This window comes from Myotis lucifugus, unplaced genomic scaffold (assembly GCF_000147115.1).
Source record: "Myotis lucifugus unplaced genomic scaffold, Myoluc2.0 scaffold_144, whole genome shotgun sequence".
NCBI classification, from domain to species: domain Eukaryota; kingdom Metazoa; phylum Chordata; class Mammalia; order Chiroptera; family Vespertilionidae; genus Myotis; species Myotis lucifugus.
Genome location: NW_005871192.1, coordinates 577,561 through 595,472, shown reverse-complemented (window position 1 = coordinate 595,472; position 17,912 = coordinate 577,561). Strand labels below are relative to the sequence as shown.

The following is a 17,912-nucleotide window of genomic DNA, read 5'->3' as shown; positions in this document are numbered from 1 at the left end:
CAGAACCAGCTATTACTGACCACTTATTAAAAGAAAGGAAGTCATTGTTTATGTTATATGGAATAAGTCAAGAGTAACATGTGTCTCCAGGCTAATTGGCTGTTGTCTTCGGGGAGTACTTAGGACACCAGCTGTTGATCATCCATTTGTCTGGTGAGCCCTGTTCTTGGCAGTCCTTTTGGGACAAGGAAACCTGCTGTGTACTCTCAAGGTCTGTCCCATTTAGCGGCTTGGATCTAACAGAGGATAGTGCTGAAGTCTCTAATCCTTCAACACCCAGGTCCCTGTCTTTTTGTTGTTGTTGTTAATGTTTTTATTGGTTTTTTAGAGAGAGGAAGGGAGAGGGAGAGAGAAATAGAAACATCAATGAGAGAGAAACATCAGCATCTATTGGCTGCCTCCTGCTTGCCCCCTGCTGGGGATCCAGCCCACAACCCGGGCATGTCACCTTAATGGAACCTAACCTGCAACCTCTTGGTTCATGATTTGATGCTCAACCACTGAGTCACATCATTGGGGCAGTTTACTGTCTTTGTTCATGTGAAAGAAAAGGAGATGGGGGATCAAATGCTTCATTTCAAGAAGACAGGTAACCCCATGGACGATGGATTTTGGCCCATTTGAAGGGAGAAACGCCCCCTCCTTGCTGTTTGAACACTGGACTATACTGACCTCATGCAATATGCTTTTCTTTCAGGGAGGGAAAGCATAATTTCAGTTAATCTTCATTTGCCTGCTAAGAATTCAACCTTCTTTGTACCTTGTGGAGCATTTGCCTGACAAATGGCAAATAGCCAATATTTACACATTCTGCAGGTCTGGAAGGACCTCGAGTGGAGTCCAAGTATTTATGTTAAAATTTTAGTTTAGAAACAATTAGGCAGATGTGAAGCAGAAATCTAATTCTACATTTGGTTTTTAGGGGGCCTTCTTTATTTCAGTTCTGCCTCTTACGCAATACTGTGTGCCTTGGTTTTTATCTTTGGTCTTGTTGAAGGATGCATTTAATATTTCTCTTTATCGGTTTAGCTTTAAAATCATGTTGGTTTTTGTTTAGTTGGCTTTTGAAACACATATTTAGTGCATTAGTCTTTTCTAATTTTTTTTAATATACGCACATATCATCATCATCATCAACTTTGGTGTTGGCTGTATATTAAGGTATCATTTATACCTCATAAGAGGCTATATCACACTGGTGTGTTACAGCACCATGGCTGAGAACCACTTTGTATGAGCCAAAAGTCAGTCTAACACATCTTGATCATAACAGTCTTCTGCTAGGATTTATCTCAGTGATTCTCTATTGTTATGTAATAAAGCCCAATGGCCTGCCCATCTTCAGCCTTGCTTCTCCCATCTCGGCAGGTGCATTGCTATCTGCCCACACTTCTCCCTGCCCACACACAGTTCCCCTTCCCTCTGCCTGTCTGTCAAAGTAGGGCAGGAGTCCTACCTCTTCTGCCAGGACCTCTATCGTCCTCCCACACTGAAGTCACACACTGTTCATGACCAGTGCTATTCATTTAACAGTCATATACCACCTTACCTGGACAGGTGCTTTCCTGTGACTTCTGAGTTAGACCACCAGGTCAATGACAGCAAAGACCAGGTTTCAGTGAGACCCCACAACACCCCGTGCAGGTATGTAGAGCACTGAGGATGGTGCTGAAAAGGTCCATGGCGAGTCTGCCAGCTCATTTGCTGAGCACCCACTTCATTTCAGGAGAAGCACTTATTAAAGAGAAGCACTCACTCTGTATCAAGCACAGTTCTAGGCACTTGACATGTTTAATTAATTTAATCCTCACTATCCTTAATGTGGTAGTTACTACAATTATCCCCACTTCACGGGTGAGGAACCTGAAGCACTGAGAGATTACCATGAATTCACACTTCATGTGGAAGAACTCATTCTGCTGCTCTTGAATGTTCTCCTTTAATTCCTACAGCAACCCTGTGAGGAAAGGCTCAGAGAGGCTGTGCTTCCCCTGGGTCACACAGCCAATAAATGAAACGGGGGGCCTGTAGGTTTCAGAACCCATTCTCTGTTCCCTACGCAGTACAGCTTTCCCAAGGCCTCTTTACCATTTGCTCAGGCATTAACTTGTGAGGAAATCTATATCAGTTCCAAAATGAGCAGTTTACATAAAATTCAGTGTGTGTTGCCTATATCCGGGCAGTTAATCTGTGTATTAGTTTCCCATTGCTGCTGTAACAACTTACCACGCGTCAAGTGGCTCTGAAGGTCGGTTCCACTTGGCCAAAATCAAGGAGTTTGTTAGCAGGCCTGTGTTCCTCCCAGAGACTCTAGGGGAGAATCTATTACCCTGCCTCTTCCAGTTTCTGGACACTGTTTGTTTCCTTGGCTCATGGCCCCTTCAAAGTGCTTCACTTCAACTTCTGATTCTGTCCTTACATCCTCTTCTCTCTCTCTCTCTCTCTCTCTCTCTCTCTCTCTCTCTCTCTCTCTCTCTTTCTCTGATTCTGAACCTCCTGCCTCCCTCCTCTAAGGACCACTGTGACTACATCAAGCCCACCTGGATAGCCCAGGTAATCTCCCCATCTCAAAATGCTTAATTTAATCACAACTAAATGGTAAAAGTCTCTTTTACCATGTAAGGTAACATATTCATAGGTCTCAGGGATTAAGATGCAGATGTCTTTGGGGGTCACTACTCAGGCTACTACGATCTGCTATTCTGTGGGCTGACTGTAAGCATCAGTCTCTACTAGCACAAGGTACTTGAGATTCAAAACCTGCCTTCTACTTCCACACTCCTCACCATTGTCTATGAGCTTCGTATGCATCAATCTTCTTTCTGTATTCGTTTTTATTCTTTAAAAAATCTAAGAGAAATGAGGGGGGGGAAAGAGAAAGGTGATAGACAAGTTAAACCAAAAGAATCAGAGAGTTCACTCTAAAACATAATTTATATTTCACTATGTTGCCTATATCTTATATTCAGGATTGTGTCCACCCTCACATATTGTGCACATCTGTGGAGAGACTGAAACATTCACCACAGCCCATATTTTCATCCTTGCTTAAAACTGTAATTATGCGATCATTTCCCTGTATACTATTTTTTTAAAAAATCAGGGTTACAATTCAAAAGGCCTGTAGTTTAGCTGCATAAGAAGGTGTATGGGAGAAGAGTCCCTCCTGGTAATATTAAGAAAAAAAGAGAATTTTAATGACAACTACAAATGCTTGAGAATTAAATTTTTCATTTTCTATATTTAAACATAGAGAGACAAAAATAACTTGAATCTGCTTTTGAGGACTGAATTCTGGCAGAAGATCCATTTAGTCATCAGTTTTGTTATATTCCAGTGATTAAAATAAATATCCTTACAAGTTAGAGAGCATGTTTATTTAAAATATTGTGTCAGGAGAGGAAAAATCTCTTAGGATATTTATCTCACTTTCAGTAGTATATTTCATAAGAAAGTGCACCTCATTCTACCTTTAGAATCAACAATAAATGTAAGCAAAACCGAGATCAGAGGTCAAATCTCACATGGGTAGTGCTTTGGTTTGTATTAGCAGAAAGCTCCTTGTAATAATTGCTCTGGATTTTAGTGGGTGTGCAACCCCAAGTTTCACCCAGTAACAGGAATATTAAACAGGAAGTATACCCCCTGCACTTCCAGGTTTAAGAAATTAGATGATTGAAGAAATTCTAATCCACAAAATAGTGGGCTAGAAATTCTATTCCCATTTTTATAGTCTTGTCTAGTAAGTGAGATTCAGTCCTCATTTTCTTTGTTTCTCTGAGCCCTAACGTGTTTTGGCTCAGTTTCCACCTCTGTTGCCTCTAACTGCCTTTTTAACCTCTCGGTCTCAAATATTGCAAAGTTACAAATATCAAAGCTCTAACACCAAGCTTGACAACATGCCTACCTGCCACCTTCCCCAGTCCCCTTTCATGGGCCTGTGGTTTGGGTGACAGCACCTTCTAGCCTGTTCTGGGCAAACTTTTTGACTCGAGGGCCACAATGGGTTCTTAAACTAAACCGGAGGGCCGGAACAAAAGCGTGGATGGAGTGTTTGTCCCAACCCCAACTGTTCTCTTCCTTCTTAATCCTTCTCCTACTGTGCTGGTTCTAGTCCTCACAGTTAACCAAACCATTACAAACAGTCTTTTACTTGGTCTCCCTGTGTTGTCTTGGTTTAATTCTCATCCAGTATTTCCCAACCTGGTATTGATGGTTCCTGACTACAGGCCCCCTGTTGAGCCTTTAAAATAGTCATATATAACATATTACTATTACTATTTTAGTAGGTGTAAAATATGCTGTGTTATTTAGAGTTACTTGACCTGGAAGGCTCTTCTCCATGGCACAACTATTAACATCTCAAAGGGCAGTTGTCTTTGGAACCCATTGGCCTTTGCTGCCTGAGTTATTTTCTACAACTGGATCATGTTCCCCGTTACTTTAAAATCCTTAATGACACTGCATGGTCTTGAGATTATGTTCAAGACCCTTCACAGTCGGCCCCTCATCTGCCTTCTCAGTCTCACTTTAACAACCACCCTTCCCGTGAAACCTATGGTCCACCTTCTCATGACCCCTCACAGATAAGGAACATGACATGTCCTTCATACCCTGAGTCTATGAACACCTGTTCTCCCTCTGCCAGCACTCCTTATCTCCCTGGCCAACCTCCTCTGAGGACCCTTCCCCAGCTTTTTTAAAAATATATTTTTATTGTTTTCATAGAGGAAGGGAGAGTGAGAGAGAGAGATAGAAACATCAATGATGAGAGAGAATCATTGATCGGCTGCCTCCTGCATGCCCCTACTGGGGATCAAGCCCACAACCCAGGCATGTGCCCTGAATGGAAATCTAATTGTCACCTCCTGGTTCATAGGTCAATGCTCAACCACTGAGCCACACCAGCCAGGCCCCAACTTTTCCATAAAGACTTAATTATACTCTCCTCTGTATTCCCTCTTTTGTAAAACTAATCACATTTTATAGTAATTTTTTCTCCCTAGCTGACTACAAATACCTGAGGCATAGTAACCATTTATTAATCATCTTAAATCCCAGCATCTAATACAGTGCTTGGCACTCAGATAGTGCCCACTAAATGTTTAATGAGAGAATGAATTAGTGAATGAAAAATGAATGAAATGAGTTAGAAGCTATAAGCAAGAGTGCATTATGTTAAAATTGGAAAGTTGACCCTAGAAACAAAGCATAAATGTCTCTTTCTATTGGGCTCAATAATATGACTTGAGGTATCAAGGAAATGAACTCAGCTCTCGATAAATTACACTACCAAGATGAAACTAAAAGTGTCAATATGGGCAGAATTTATTAATGTGATGATTATGGGAAAATCTTAAAAAATACAAGACCCTTGAGCCATTGTATTTTTGTATAGCATCATAACTTTTAAGTGTCCCCCTTATTGTGTATTTTTTTAATTTATAAAACTAATGAATCCATGACCTTATATAATGAAACATATATGCAAAAGCAATATAAATACTATTTTTTGTTATATATTCTGTTTATGGCATATATTTAAAAATAATGCCCCTTACCAGAAGTCTACCTTTTCATACCATAATATCATTTTAAATGATTTATAAAGGCAAACATTTTTCATTTAGTACTATTAAACTTCTCTGCTGATTCTTTAAAAATGTTTTCTTCTTTGCAGTCTGCCTCTCACTTCAGAACTGTCAACCCCCCCGGCAATCTCAACATGTTCACAAAGTCATCACAGACTTTGGAACCTTCCTTAATTTGAAATTTCATCTTCTGCAATTAAAAAAAAAATCTAAAACCACCTTTTCATCCATACAGGGTGGGGCAAAAGTAGGTTTACAGTTGTTTGTATAGAAAAATAATACAATGATTAATAAATAATAACACAAGAATAAACTGTGGTAGGCATACTCACAACTGTAAACCTACTTATGCCCACCCCTCTATAAATAGACCAGGGAAACTTTTTGAGCAAAGATGAGACGGGCTTTTATGAAACCCTGACAAATATCCCTGACCATATTAACTCAGCTAGATGGTCGTCTACCATACCTGGAGGGCCAGGCACCCAGCCGAGCACATGCTGCCGCGGCTGAAACCGCTGCTGACTTGCTTAGAAGCAGCTCCTGGCTACGGATGAAACAGCCCGATAAAAGGTGGATGTTCAACCCATCAGCTGGATTTTGTTTTACATCTTTTAAACATCTGGATTTGGGGCCCTTGTATTCATCCAATCATCAATTCAACAAACATTTATGAAGTGCATGCTCTTTGGCAGACACTATGGGAAGCACTGGGAATTGAAAGATGAATACATTCCCTTTCTTCAAAAGATGCATAATCCTGTGAGCCTGCAGGGAGGCAGAGGGAAAGGGTCCTCACAGGGGAGCAGCAGTGCCCTTCCAGGTCATCATGGGTGGGAGAGGACTCGTTTTGCCACAAGGCAGAGGCTCTAGAGCAGTGGTTCTCAACCTGTGGGTCGCGACCCCTTTGGGGGTCAAACGACCCTTTCACAGGGGTCGCCTAAGACCATCAGAAAACACATATATAATTACATATTGTTTTTGTGATTAATCACTATGCTTTAATTATGTTCAATTTGTAACAATGAAAATACATCTTGCCTATCAGATATTTACATTACAATTCATAACAGTAGCAAAATTACAGTTATGAAGTAGCAACGAAAATAATTTTATGGTTGGGGGTCACCACAACATGAGGAACTGTATTAAAGGGTCGAGGCATTAGGAAGGTTGAGAACCACTGCTCTAGTGGAAGCTTTCGGGGAAAAAAGTAGCCTCTGAGTTGGCTTTCGAGGTTGTCTCAGAAATTTCTAGATGAACAAAGAAGTGAAGGGCATTGCTCTCAGTGAAGGCCAGAGCAGAGAAGGCATCTGTGTGCCCGACAGCAGGCAAATTGTCCATCCTAGCTAAAGCACTGGTCCACGGCAGGTCACAAGGACATGGCTGGGAAGTCAATGCAGGATTAAGGATGAGGGCCCTGCCGGCCATTCTCAAGGGTCTAAACATCATCTTCTGGGCACTGAGAATTTCCTAAGAACTTTATGTGTATAATAAGCCCACCTCATTAGTAGGGGATATGTTCCAAGATGCTCAGTAGATGCCTGAAACTGCAGATAGTACGAACCTAATATATACTATGTTTTTTCCCATACATGCATATTTATAATAAAGTTTAATTTATAAATTAGGCACAGTAAGAGATTAACAACAATAACTAATATTAAAATAGGACAATTGTAACAATATACGATAATAAAAGTTATGTGAATGTGGGGTCTCTCTCTCTCTCTCTCTCTTTCTCTCTTTCTCTCAACATCTCATTGTACTAGTCCCACCTTTTGACTTGAAGGAAGCACTTTACAGCTTCTTTGGCATTTCCCAATTGGCAGCATCACTACTCTTGTGCTTTGCAGCCATTATTAAGTAAAATAAGGATTATCTGAATACAAGCACTGTGATACCGCCACAGTCAATTTGATAACCCAGATGCTACCAAGTGACTAATGGGCAGGGAGCGCATACATCATGGAGATGTTGGACAAAGGGATGATTCACGTCCCAAGCCGGTCCAAGTGGGATGGCGCTCGGTTATATTATGCTACTCAGAACAGCAGACAATTAGAAACGTATGGATTGTTTATTTCTGGAATTTTCCACTTAATATTGACGGGTAACTGAAACCAGGAATGAAGGGGGACTACTGTAGATGAAACTTCAAGTTAGCTGATTTTTTAAAAACATTTTTGGCAGCTGTTTTGCCATCATATTGTCACAGACTTCTGTACAGAGCTGGGAACAATTATTTGAATGTCTGTCCCTTAAATCAGGTCCTATCTGCCATTTGATAACCCAGCTATGTTATTTAAGTGAGTGGTCACACGCTATAGCACAATTTTATTACATCTCTACCCTTGAAATAAGACCAATTATTTTCGTCATCTACTTCCTCCATTTGAAAGAGAAAAATTAACCTTCATCTTCCCTTATTGCCCCATTTGCTAAAAAGCTCTCACTGACAGCTTGAATTTGAGAGCTGTTTTTTATTCAACTACCTGTTTGTTTTTGGAGCATTTATTCTAATTGAGTAGAAGCCCGTGTGCCTCAGAAGATATTTAGAAAAAGAAAATTTCAGCCATCAAGCACTGAAGAGAGCTGTACTCCTACAAATCTTACATCACTAGTGAAGTGTCCAAAATGTCAGTCACAGGTAACAGAAACTTCAAGAGCATGTTCCTTATGCCTAACAAACCCAATAGGACCCATGAGGAATTTGACGATGAGTTGTAATCAGAGGATTAGAAGAAAAGTGGTTTGATGTCATTTTGAGGTTTAGGGGTTAATGATTTTATGAACCAGCCATTAGTTCTCTCATAGAAAAATACACTGCATTTTCACTAGAGTGTGCATATTTATGGATCATACCAAAGCATCACATACCTCCAGCATCTGTTATAAAATGTCATTCTACGGCTTAGCTCATATCCTGACCACTTCTTTACTAGGAAACAAACAAATCATTAACTTTGAAGGAGGGAAAATGAGAAAGGATGTGGATAAAAAAAATTGGAGATGAAGTCATCTAATCCTACGGTCTCTTAATAAAGATGTAACAATATCATGCTGGGGAAAAGTTTTGAACACTAATGTTGAGCTATAAGAGAAGCAAAACTGCTTCTTTTGAAGAGTTCTAGTAGATGATAATTTCTGAAAAGACTGAGAGTACTTAAAAGAGCTATTTTAAAAATAAAGTAAGCCTAGCCGGTGTGGCTCAGTCATGGTTCTATTCTAGTCAGGGCATATGTCAAGGATTCTCTCTCCTTCTCCCTCTCCCTCTCCCTCTCCCTCTCCCTCTCCCTCTCCCTCTCCCTCTCCCTCTCCCTCTCCCTCTCCCTCTCCCTCTCTGAAATCAATAAACATTTTTTTAAAGTAAAATAATGTTTATAGGATAGAGACTGCTTTGGCTGCTCTAGCTTAGGAGGCTAGGGATGGCCTCTCTAAGCAGGTGAGAATGGACTTGAACCTGAGTGATTAGAAATTCTCAGCCACATGGAAATGCAAGAGAAGATTAGTCCAAGTAGAGAAAAAATCAAGCGTGGAGGCCCTGTGAAAGAAACAAGCTTGGCATTGGAGGAGCAACAGCAAAAATCAAAACACTGTGGCTGGAATATGCAAGGAAGAAGGAGAGTTGTATGAGACAAAACTGGAGAGAGGTTATGCAGGGCTTCTTATTCCCTGCTAAAACCTAGAACCAGGCTTGGTCCATCATTGGTATTTAATAACTTTGTGTGGAATGAATGGATGAAGTTGGAAGGATTTGAGTTAGACAGTCTCAAAGTTTCATCAGGGCAGGGACCAGAACATGTAGGGCTTTGCAGGGCCGGGTTAGAGGAGTTGAAATTATTCTAATCACCAGGGGAAGTCATTGGAGATTTTTAAGCAGGGGAATTATGTGAGCTGATTTATTCTTTGAAAACATCATTCTTGTGAAGAATAGACTGCAGGAGAATAAGGTGAAATGCTCAATATCTTCCATTGCTCCTCTAGATCCACTCTCTACCTTCTGCACCTGTGTCCAGGAGGCTGACCTAGATAGACTCTACCCTCTGGCTTCTAGTTGTGTTCAGTCAATGGGGTTTTCAGAGACCATCAAAGAGAGAGAGGAGCTTCAATTGAGTATGCTATCTATATCCTGCTAAGAGCTAACTGAGAAAACTAGAAACTGGAAAACCAGTTAGGAAGCTTAGTAGAGGGCTAGGCAAGAGATGGTGGTATCCCAACTTATTATTTATTGTGGAGGTCAGTTTTCCTTATTTTAGAGGCAAATCTGAAAGCATTTGCTCATGTATTAGGTGTCAGGATGGAGGTGGTGAGAAAAAAGAACTTTTCCTAAGTTGTGTCTTGGCTATAGCACCATTAAATGAGTGAAGAAGACTGAGAAGAGAGCAGATTTGGGGTAATATTGGAGAGGCAGAATCATAAGTTCCATTTAGACATGTTTAGGTCCAGATACCTATTTGCATTTCAGCGGACATACTGAGTAAGAATAGGGGAGAGATCAGAGCTTAAGATTTAAATTTTCAACTCATCAGTATAAACTTTTTTTCAGACAATTATGACTTGAACAAAATTACATGAAGTTTATGAAAGAAATTTAATAATTCACAGAATGGAAAGCATTGTGGAGAACACAGTCCCTAAGTCTGGCAAACCCTCAGGAATCAATAAAGCATATGATTTGTTGTCTAGTTATAAAAGAGTTCTGAAGACAGCCTGAACAATGAAGGTTATAATGAATCTGATGATAGAATAACTGGTTGGTTAGAAGTGATAATTTGACAGAAATGGGAAAAGGCTGAACGTAAGAAGTCATGCAAAAGACTTTAAAACCTTAGTTATCCACGGTAACAAGAATGTTTATTCTGAATAAATGGAATTCTTAGGTGCTAATTTAAACTTATCCCAACAACAAAAAAAACCCAAAATTTCCCCCAACCAATAGCTTCCATTTTAATCCACAAATATCATTGAGAATTTATATTCACAAAAAGCACTTTGCAGTACAGTGTGGGTACAAATGCATTCAAGAAGTAAAATCCTTCAAGAGTTTATTGAACTACTACTAAACAAGAACTAAAAAGTTTGCTTCTCTGATAAATAAAAAGGCCAGAGAATCACCAAAATGAGCCAGAGAAGCCAACGGCCTGGGCCACTCTCCGCTTGAATCATTAGCTTCAAAGCCATAAATTTTTCCTTAAGACTAAATGACAAGCTAAGCAAGTCTTGGAAGAAACTGTTTAATCTGTGATGAGTAACAGTTGGCTGTAGACCACCATATGTAGCCTACCCCACCAGCCAGCCAGTGGCATAGCCTACAACAGCCGTGGGCAAACTACGGCCCGTTTGAAATGAATAAAACTAAAAAAAAAAGACCGTACCCTTTTATGTAATGATGTTTACTTTGAATTTATATTAGTTCACACAAACACTCCATCCATGCTTTTTTTCCGGCCCTCCGGTCTAGTTTAAGAACCTATTGTGGCCCTTGAGTCAAAAAGTTTGCCCACCCCTGGCCTAGAAGCTATGTTCAGTGTAGCCTTTCAGCTCAGAAATCAAAGTGTCTAGAGAGAACACATTTCCAGGCCTACCATAGTGCAGATGAGCTGTTTTAGAATGTTGGTCCCCAAGCTGGATCACAGGCTGGTTCCTGCTGGTTAGGAACAGTCACAGAGTAGAGGCTGAGGATTGACTTTCAAAGCACTGCCCTTCCGGTGGGGGTGAGGGGAAGATCAGGCCCTTAACAGGCTTGGGGCTTGCAAGGCCTGGGCCCTCAGCATGAAGCAGCAATCAGAGTACCCGCCATCGCAAACAGAGAGCAGTTCCCACAACCACAAGAAAGAGAAACCAAGCGTGGGCTCATTCTTCAGTTGTGTCCACCACCCTAGCCCAGAGAACATGCTCAGCATGGGGCCTTAGTTGAGTCACTTCACCTGTTTAGCCTCAGCTTCTTCATCTTTAAAGTGGGGACAAGACTTACCTCATTGGGTGGTTTCACCTTTATCCTTAGCCTTCTTTTATTCACTAAGTAGTTGAATTCAGCCATAAGAAAGTACTTTTTTTCCTACGGAACTCAATAGGTTTTTCTCATTTCAAAAATTTTAAATTTTTGAAATGCAAATGAAGGTTGTTCACCACTATATTAGATGGTCTGAAAGGCTCTAGGGTTAAAAGGTCTAAAAAGACCTGGCCAGTGTTGCTCAGTTGGTTAAGCATAGTCCCAGGCACCAATAGGTTGCCAGTACAATTCCCATTCAGGGCACATGCCCAGGTTGCCAGCTCGATCCCCAGGAGGGGGTGTGCAGGAGGCAGCCAATCAGTGTTTCTCTCATGAATGTTTCTTTCTCTTTCCCTCTCCCTTCCTCTCTCTCTAAAATTAATAAAAACATATCAAAAAGAACATATGCACCCCTATGTTCATAGCAGCGCTATGTACAATAGCTACGATTTAGAAACAGCCCAAGTGCCCATCAATAGATGAGTGGATAAAAAAGATGTGGTACATTTATATAATGGCATACTATGCAGCTGTAAAAAAAAAAAAAGATATCTTATCCTCTGAGACAGCATGGAGGGACCTGGAGAGTATTATGCTAAGAAAAATAAGCCAGTCAGAGAAAGACAAGTATCACATGATCTCACTTACATGTGGAATCTAATGAACAAAATAAACTGATGAACAAAATAGATCCAGAGACATGGAAGCATGGAACACACTGATGAATCTCAGAGGGAGGGGGGCAGGGAGATTAACCAACGAATTTATATACATATATGCATAACCCATGTTCACAGACAATAGTACTGTGAAGGTGCTGGACGATGGAGGGGCGGGAATAGAATAGAAGGACTCAATGGGGGAGAAAAGGAGGGCACATGTAATACTTTCAACAATAGAGATAAATTTAAAAATAAAGAAAATAAAATTGAAAAGTAAAGAAACACAGCAAAAAATATAATAAAAACTTTTTTTAATAAAAGCCTAACAAGACTAAGTTCATAGTCTTTCTAACTTCATTATTCAGTAGCTCTGTGACCTCAAGCCATTCACAACTACCGACAAAGGGCACTTCTGCTCCAGTGTGATCCAAACAACCACTGGTTCTAACCTAGGCCTCTATGTTTACCTTATTCCCATTGGAAATGGCAAAGGGGCATTCTTTGAGAGATGATTCTCAGCCCTGGTTGCAGAATTACCTGGGAGAATTTTTTTGTTTGATTTAAAAAACTGATATCTGAGACCCATCTCCCAGAGTTTCTGCTTTAATGATTAAGTTTCTGATTAAATGTACTTTATAAAAAAAACAAAACAAAACAAAACAAAACAAAACCCAGGCAATTTAAAAAAGCATCTAAGGTTGGGACCATTGAGGAATGGATGGCAGCTGGGCCACACAGCCTGCAAATTATACTCAAGGACATGTCTCACCACACACCCTACCTTCATCTGGGGACACAAATGTCCCTTGCAGTTCTGAATTCAGTGCACTGAACACAGACCCCAAGTTCTAAGTGGCCACTGCCGGAGCAGGGGCAGCACCTGGTCACCTGGCCATTTCTACCTTCAGGGGAGGTGGCCACATCTATTCTGTAGGCTGAAACGTCATGTGTCCAGCTACGAATTGGGGGCCCCTTTGCTATTGCAAGAGAAGGGCAAATACTTGCAATAACAGTCAACACTCTATGCCGCTGGGGTCCTCTCTCCCTCCTCATGCAAGTGGATTATAACTAGGAGTTACATGTAGACAGTGTGTTTGGGGTCCTGCTGAAAACCACTGAAATAAGGCTGTGTTTCTTGTATCCCAAATATCAGTGGCTCTTGCTCCCACTGCCCTAAGAAATCACAACTCCAACAAGAAAAGTGTTCCCGGGGAGTTCAGCAAACCAGGCCTCGCGTTTAACGCCCCTCTGCCCCTCCGATGTGGTAGCGTGGGTGCGCACACTCAGAAAGGGCTGCCTTCTCTGCAGATTAGTTCCTCCAGATTTACACCGATGGCAGGCGGAGCTCTTATTCTTTCAGGAAGCAGCACAGATTATTTTCACTGGATCGTAAATATGCTTAACACTCCATTATACTAACCTTTTAAACCAGTTGTCTTGGGTGGCTGCAAATCATCCTTTAAATGCAACTTTCTAAGATTTAAATGCTCTTCAAATTCCTTGGCGCTCTAGTTAAATACTTGAGATTAAGAGTGGAGGGTGTAGCTCTTGCTCCAAACTGTATTTCACGGAGAGGAAGCGAAATCCTTTGGGCTGGTTTCTGGTTTATCTTCTTTTTCTGTATTTTTCTTTTTTTGCTCTTTACTCGGCCAAGGCCAAGGCCAAGGCAAAACTGGACACTCAAACACGCCACTTCCTTATGTTGGGTTGACTTTCCTTCCCTGCCCAGTGCTCCAGGACCTGCGGAGGGGGCGTCCAGAGGCGTGAGGTGCTTTGCAAGCAGCGCATGGCCGATGGCAGCTTCCTGGAGCTTCCTGAGACCTTCTGTTCAGCCTCAAAACTGGCCTCCCAGCAAGCCTGCAAGAAAGAGGACTGTCCCAGCGAGTGGCTCCTCTCTGACTGGTCAGAGGTACGTGTGGTAGAAGGAGATGATGAAAGAGGCATAAATAAGGAGGAAAAGAAGGCACCCCAAGTAGATACATATAGAAGGCGAGAACAGAACAAAATAATCCTCCTAACATTATGGAGCCGTATTATTGTAACCACTTACACCATCCTGTGTGACTAACTTTTAACTAGTCTACAGGGACGTGAGTTAAGCAGCCAGCCCTTATTCAGCAATCTGAAGCATGCAATTATAAACAAGTTCCTCATGGAGCAAAACCAGGCCTCACTCATGCTATTCGGGCCCAGGATTCTTCTCAGAACATAGTCTGCTTCTCCCTCTATCTCCAAAGGTGTCTTCCTGACCTCCCTGCACCTCCTACTCCAGGATGTTTCTAGTCTCTACTTAGGAAGGGCGAAGCCTCTCAAGTTCTTCTCTTCCACGTTACTAGAAAATCAGGAACATGACTTATCAGGAAAAGAAGGCCAAGGAAATCTTGCCTCTTTCCTGTCAGGTTCCTGGCTCCAAAACTTCAACAACTTCCCAGCAAGATAACTTGATTTCCCCTCTTGCTTTTAGGGAGATGATTGCAACAGCCTTCACCATTCCTGACTTGCCTCAAAAGTTAGGGATATGTCCCCAACTAATCTATTTGTCTAAATAATTCCTATTCTAACACTAGCATCAATTCATTCATTTAAACCCAGCTTCAACTGATCGTTTTCAGCCCCCACATCTTTCTCAATTGCCTACAACAGGCCTGTGTGTCTTCCGTAGAGAAGCCCCTTTTCCCCCAAATTGTTGCCCCTCAAGCAAATTTAGCCAAGAACAGAATCACTAGGCCTGAAGTGAAGTGTCAAACCCAGATTCAAGGCCCTCTCCACTATTTTTTATTTCTTTTTTGCATAAGGCAGCATTTGAATTGGCTTTGCTGACTCCTTTGTCTTCTTTGCTTGATATACACGTCACAGGGTGGAGCTGCTGCTGGCTGAAATACATCACAGGGCACTTGCCTCCACAGCGGGGGAAGCTGCCTCTGAAAATTAAGATGCCAGCTCTATCAACATAGGTTCTTAGAATTCTCATCCCACATTTTATCAACCCATATAGCAGCGGTTCTCAACCTGTGGGTCGCGACCCCTTTGGCAGTCGAACGACCCTTTCACAGGGGTCGCCTAAGACCATCCTGCATATCAGATATTTACATTACGATTCATAACAGTAGCAACATTACAGTTATGAAGTAGCAACGAAAATAATTTTATGGTTGGTTCACAACATGAGGAACTGATTTTAAAGGGCCAGAAGGTTGAGAACCACTGCCATATAGAGTTCCATCACATGAGGCCTGCTAAGGACATTGATAATGAGAGTTAGCCTACATTATCATAGGTTTTATAATTTAGCAGTAAAATTGCCTTCTGGTGGTTTCTCACCCCAAATGTCTTAGAACAATAAAATTTCATGTTTTAGAAACAGGATAAAGGAAAAAAGTGTGTAGAATGAGAATGTGTGTATTTGTGTGTGTGTGTGTGTGTGTGTGTGTGTGTACATGAATATGGTAGTGAAAATTTTCCCATGGAACGATGATTATATATGAAAAAAGTCATAATAAATATAGCAGGGCAGAAAAGAGCCCTGATGCATTTGCCAAGTACGTGGCTGCAGATGACCTCCTCCCAGGGTGTACTGCAAAAGGTATTGCTCTCCTACGTCCATGGGTGATAGCCTGCCATGAATGGAATGCTGACTGTGTGATTATAATTGTCCTCCCATGTTCCTGGACTTTGTAGTCCCTGAGCATATGGGACACAGAATTCAGAACATGTCCTTTTTGGCCTGCAGATTTGAAGGAGGAACCCTTGTGATCAGTCACTCAGGAAAGAAGAGTGCTGAATTGAGGTCCCATGGGAACCACTAAGTAGAGCAGACCTTTACAACAGTGTCATGTGTGGTGAAGAGTTGAGGCAAACTTAGGTTCTAATGCTGCCCCTACTACTTACTGGTTGTATTTCACATTCCCACCAGCAATGTATGAAGGCTCTAATATCCTTGGGCTACTTAACCTTTCTTGGCCTTAGTTCACTTATCTAAATATTGGAGATAATCATAGTGTCCACCTTTGTGATTATCAGGAGGCTTAAACTAAATGATGCATATAAAGTGTTTTGTGCCTAGTAAAAGTTACCCACAGTTATTGCTATGATTCTCTCCCATCCCTGCCCATTGTCAGGAAGAGAGGTAATAAAAGAAAGGACTCACCTTGACTGGTTAGAACAGGGGTCATGGCATAGACCTCCTCAGCCCTTATCAGTCTTCCTAGGAGGAGGAAGTTGCATTGTGGGAACTAGAAATCATTTGTGATTATCGAAGGGATGTTATTAGATTCTGAGTTATCTGGGTTGGTGAATCGAAATTCCAAACATTGGGGAGGGGCTGAGAATGGTGGGAAGTGATCACCGACTCAAGGAGATGAAACTCACACTGGTGCCATACAAAAGTGCCCCTGGAGGTGTTCACAGAGGCTCCAGTTGGCCCTGTCATCCCAACAGCCCTTCTCTGGGCCCCATGGATGAGATGAGACCTGCATTCCACACATACACCCCACAGTCCCCTTGGAGAAAGGAAGACCTGGATGATCTATGAGTGTCTTTATCCTCCACTATCTGCCTCACTCTCCTGGTTACTTCACAGAATCCCTCAGAGACAGAATTAAGCCAAATGTTTAGACACCTTAAATAAAATTACTCTCAGATTCTTCTCTGATAATAAGACCCTCAAAAGGCCTTACCTCTTTTGTGTAAAAGAAACTGTTCCATCTCCTGAAAGAGTTAGCTAGCAAATATTTTTAAATCATATTTTTAGGGAAGTTGTTCCCGCCCCCCTCAAAAAAAATATAAAAGAAATTAAAGTCAGAGTAGTATATTTTGAAGCTAGAGGGAACTTAGAAGAACCTATAGCCTAGTTGTTCTTTTAAAAATTAAAATCACAGCACTATTTAAATTGAAACTTTTTAAATTGAAATGTTACTATGAAGCCAGAAATCTAAAACAGATCAAGTCAGAGCTATTTTGGTTGAAGTGTGGGTAGTGGTCCCAGATTTCCAATGGTTGGGTCTCCAGTTCATATGAGAAGCCCCTAAATCACTTACTTAACATAGTTATAAAACACAGTTTGAAACTCCCTGCTCTAGCTTAGTTTTTGTATTTTAGCAATGTGGAAATTGAACCTAGAGAAAGAATTAGACTTGACCAATATCATAAATTAATCGTCTGACATGCAGTCTATTTTTCTACTAAGCAGCACTAAAATGACCATGCTTTCAAATTTTCCAGGCTCTTTACCTCTATTCTACCTGATCCCTGGATTTGGTGCTGTCATTTACAATAAAATAAGGGATGAGTGGAATCTGGAATCTATAATCATCGGGGAACAAAATCAATAGGTTTGACTCTCATCCCCATTTTTTGCATCTTAAATGTCTCTCAGAGTAGTGTAGATCATAGAACTTTGCATGGAATAGTTTATTTCAATGGGCTAGCATATAATACTTGAAAAGATAAGATAATATATTTTGGCTTTTACTGTCATTTTTTAAGTTACCATGGCAACCTGCCATGACCCTAGTTCAGGCCTTTATCATCTCAAGCCTGGACTACTGTGGCAGCCTCCTTAACTGATAGCCCTACCTGCCATCCATCTCCTACTCCCATCCCTCCCGGACACTGTTGCCAGATTAACCTTCTCAAAACACCTCTTTCATCATTTCACTCCTCCCT

At 41.2% G+C, this 17,912-nt stretch overlaps 1 protein-coding gene across 1 annotated transcript in view; it reads left to right on the top strand.

The window, feature by feature from the left end:
* ADAMTSL1 (ADAMTS like 1) overlaps positions 1-17,912 on the top strand; it is an 863,772-nt gene that overhangs the window by 720,319 nt on the left and 125,541 nt on the right. The window contains 1 exon segment of the mRNA XM_014460878.2: positions 13,978-14,157. Coding sequence (XP_014316364.1) covers positions 13,978-14,157 — 180 coding nt within the window.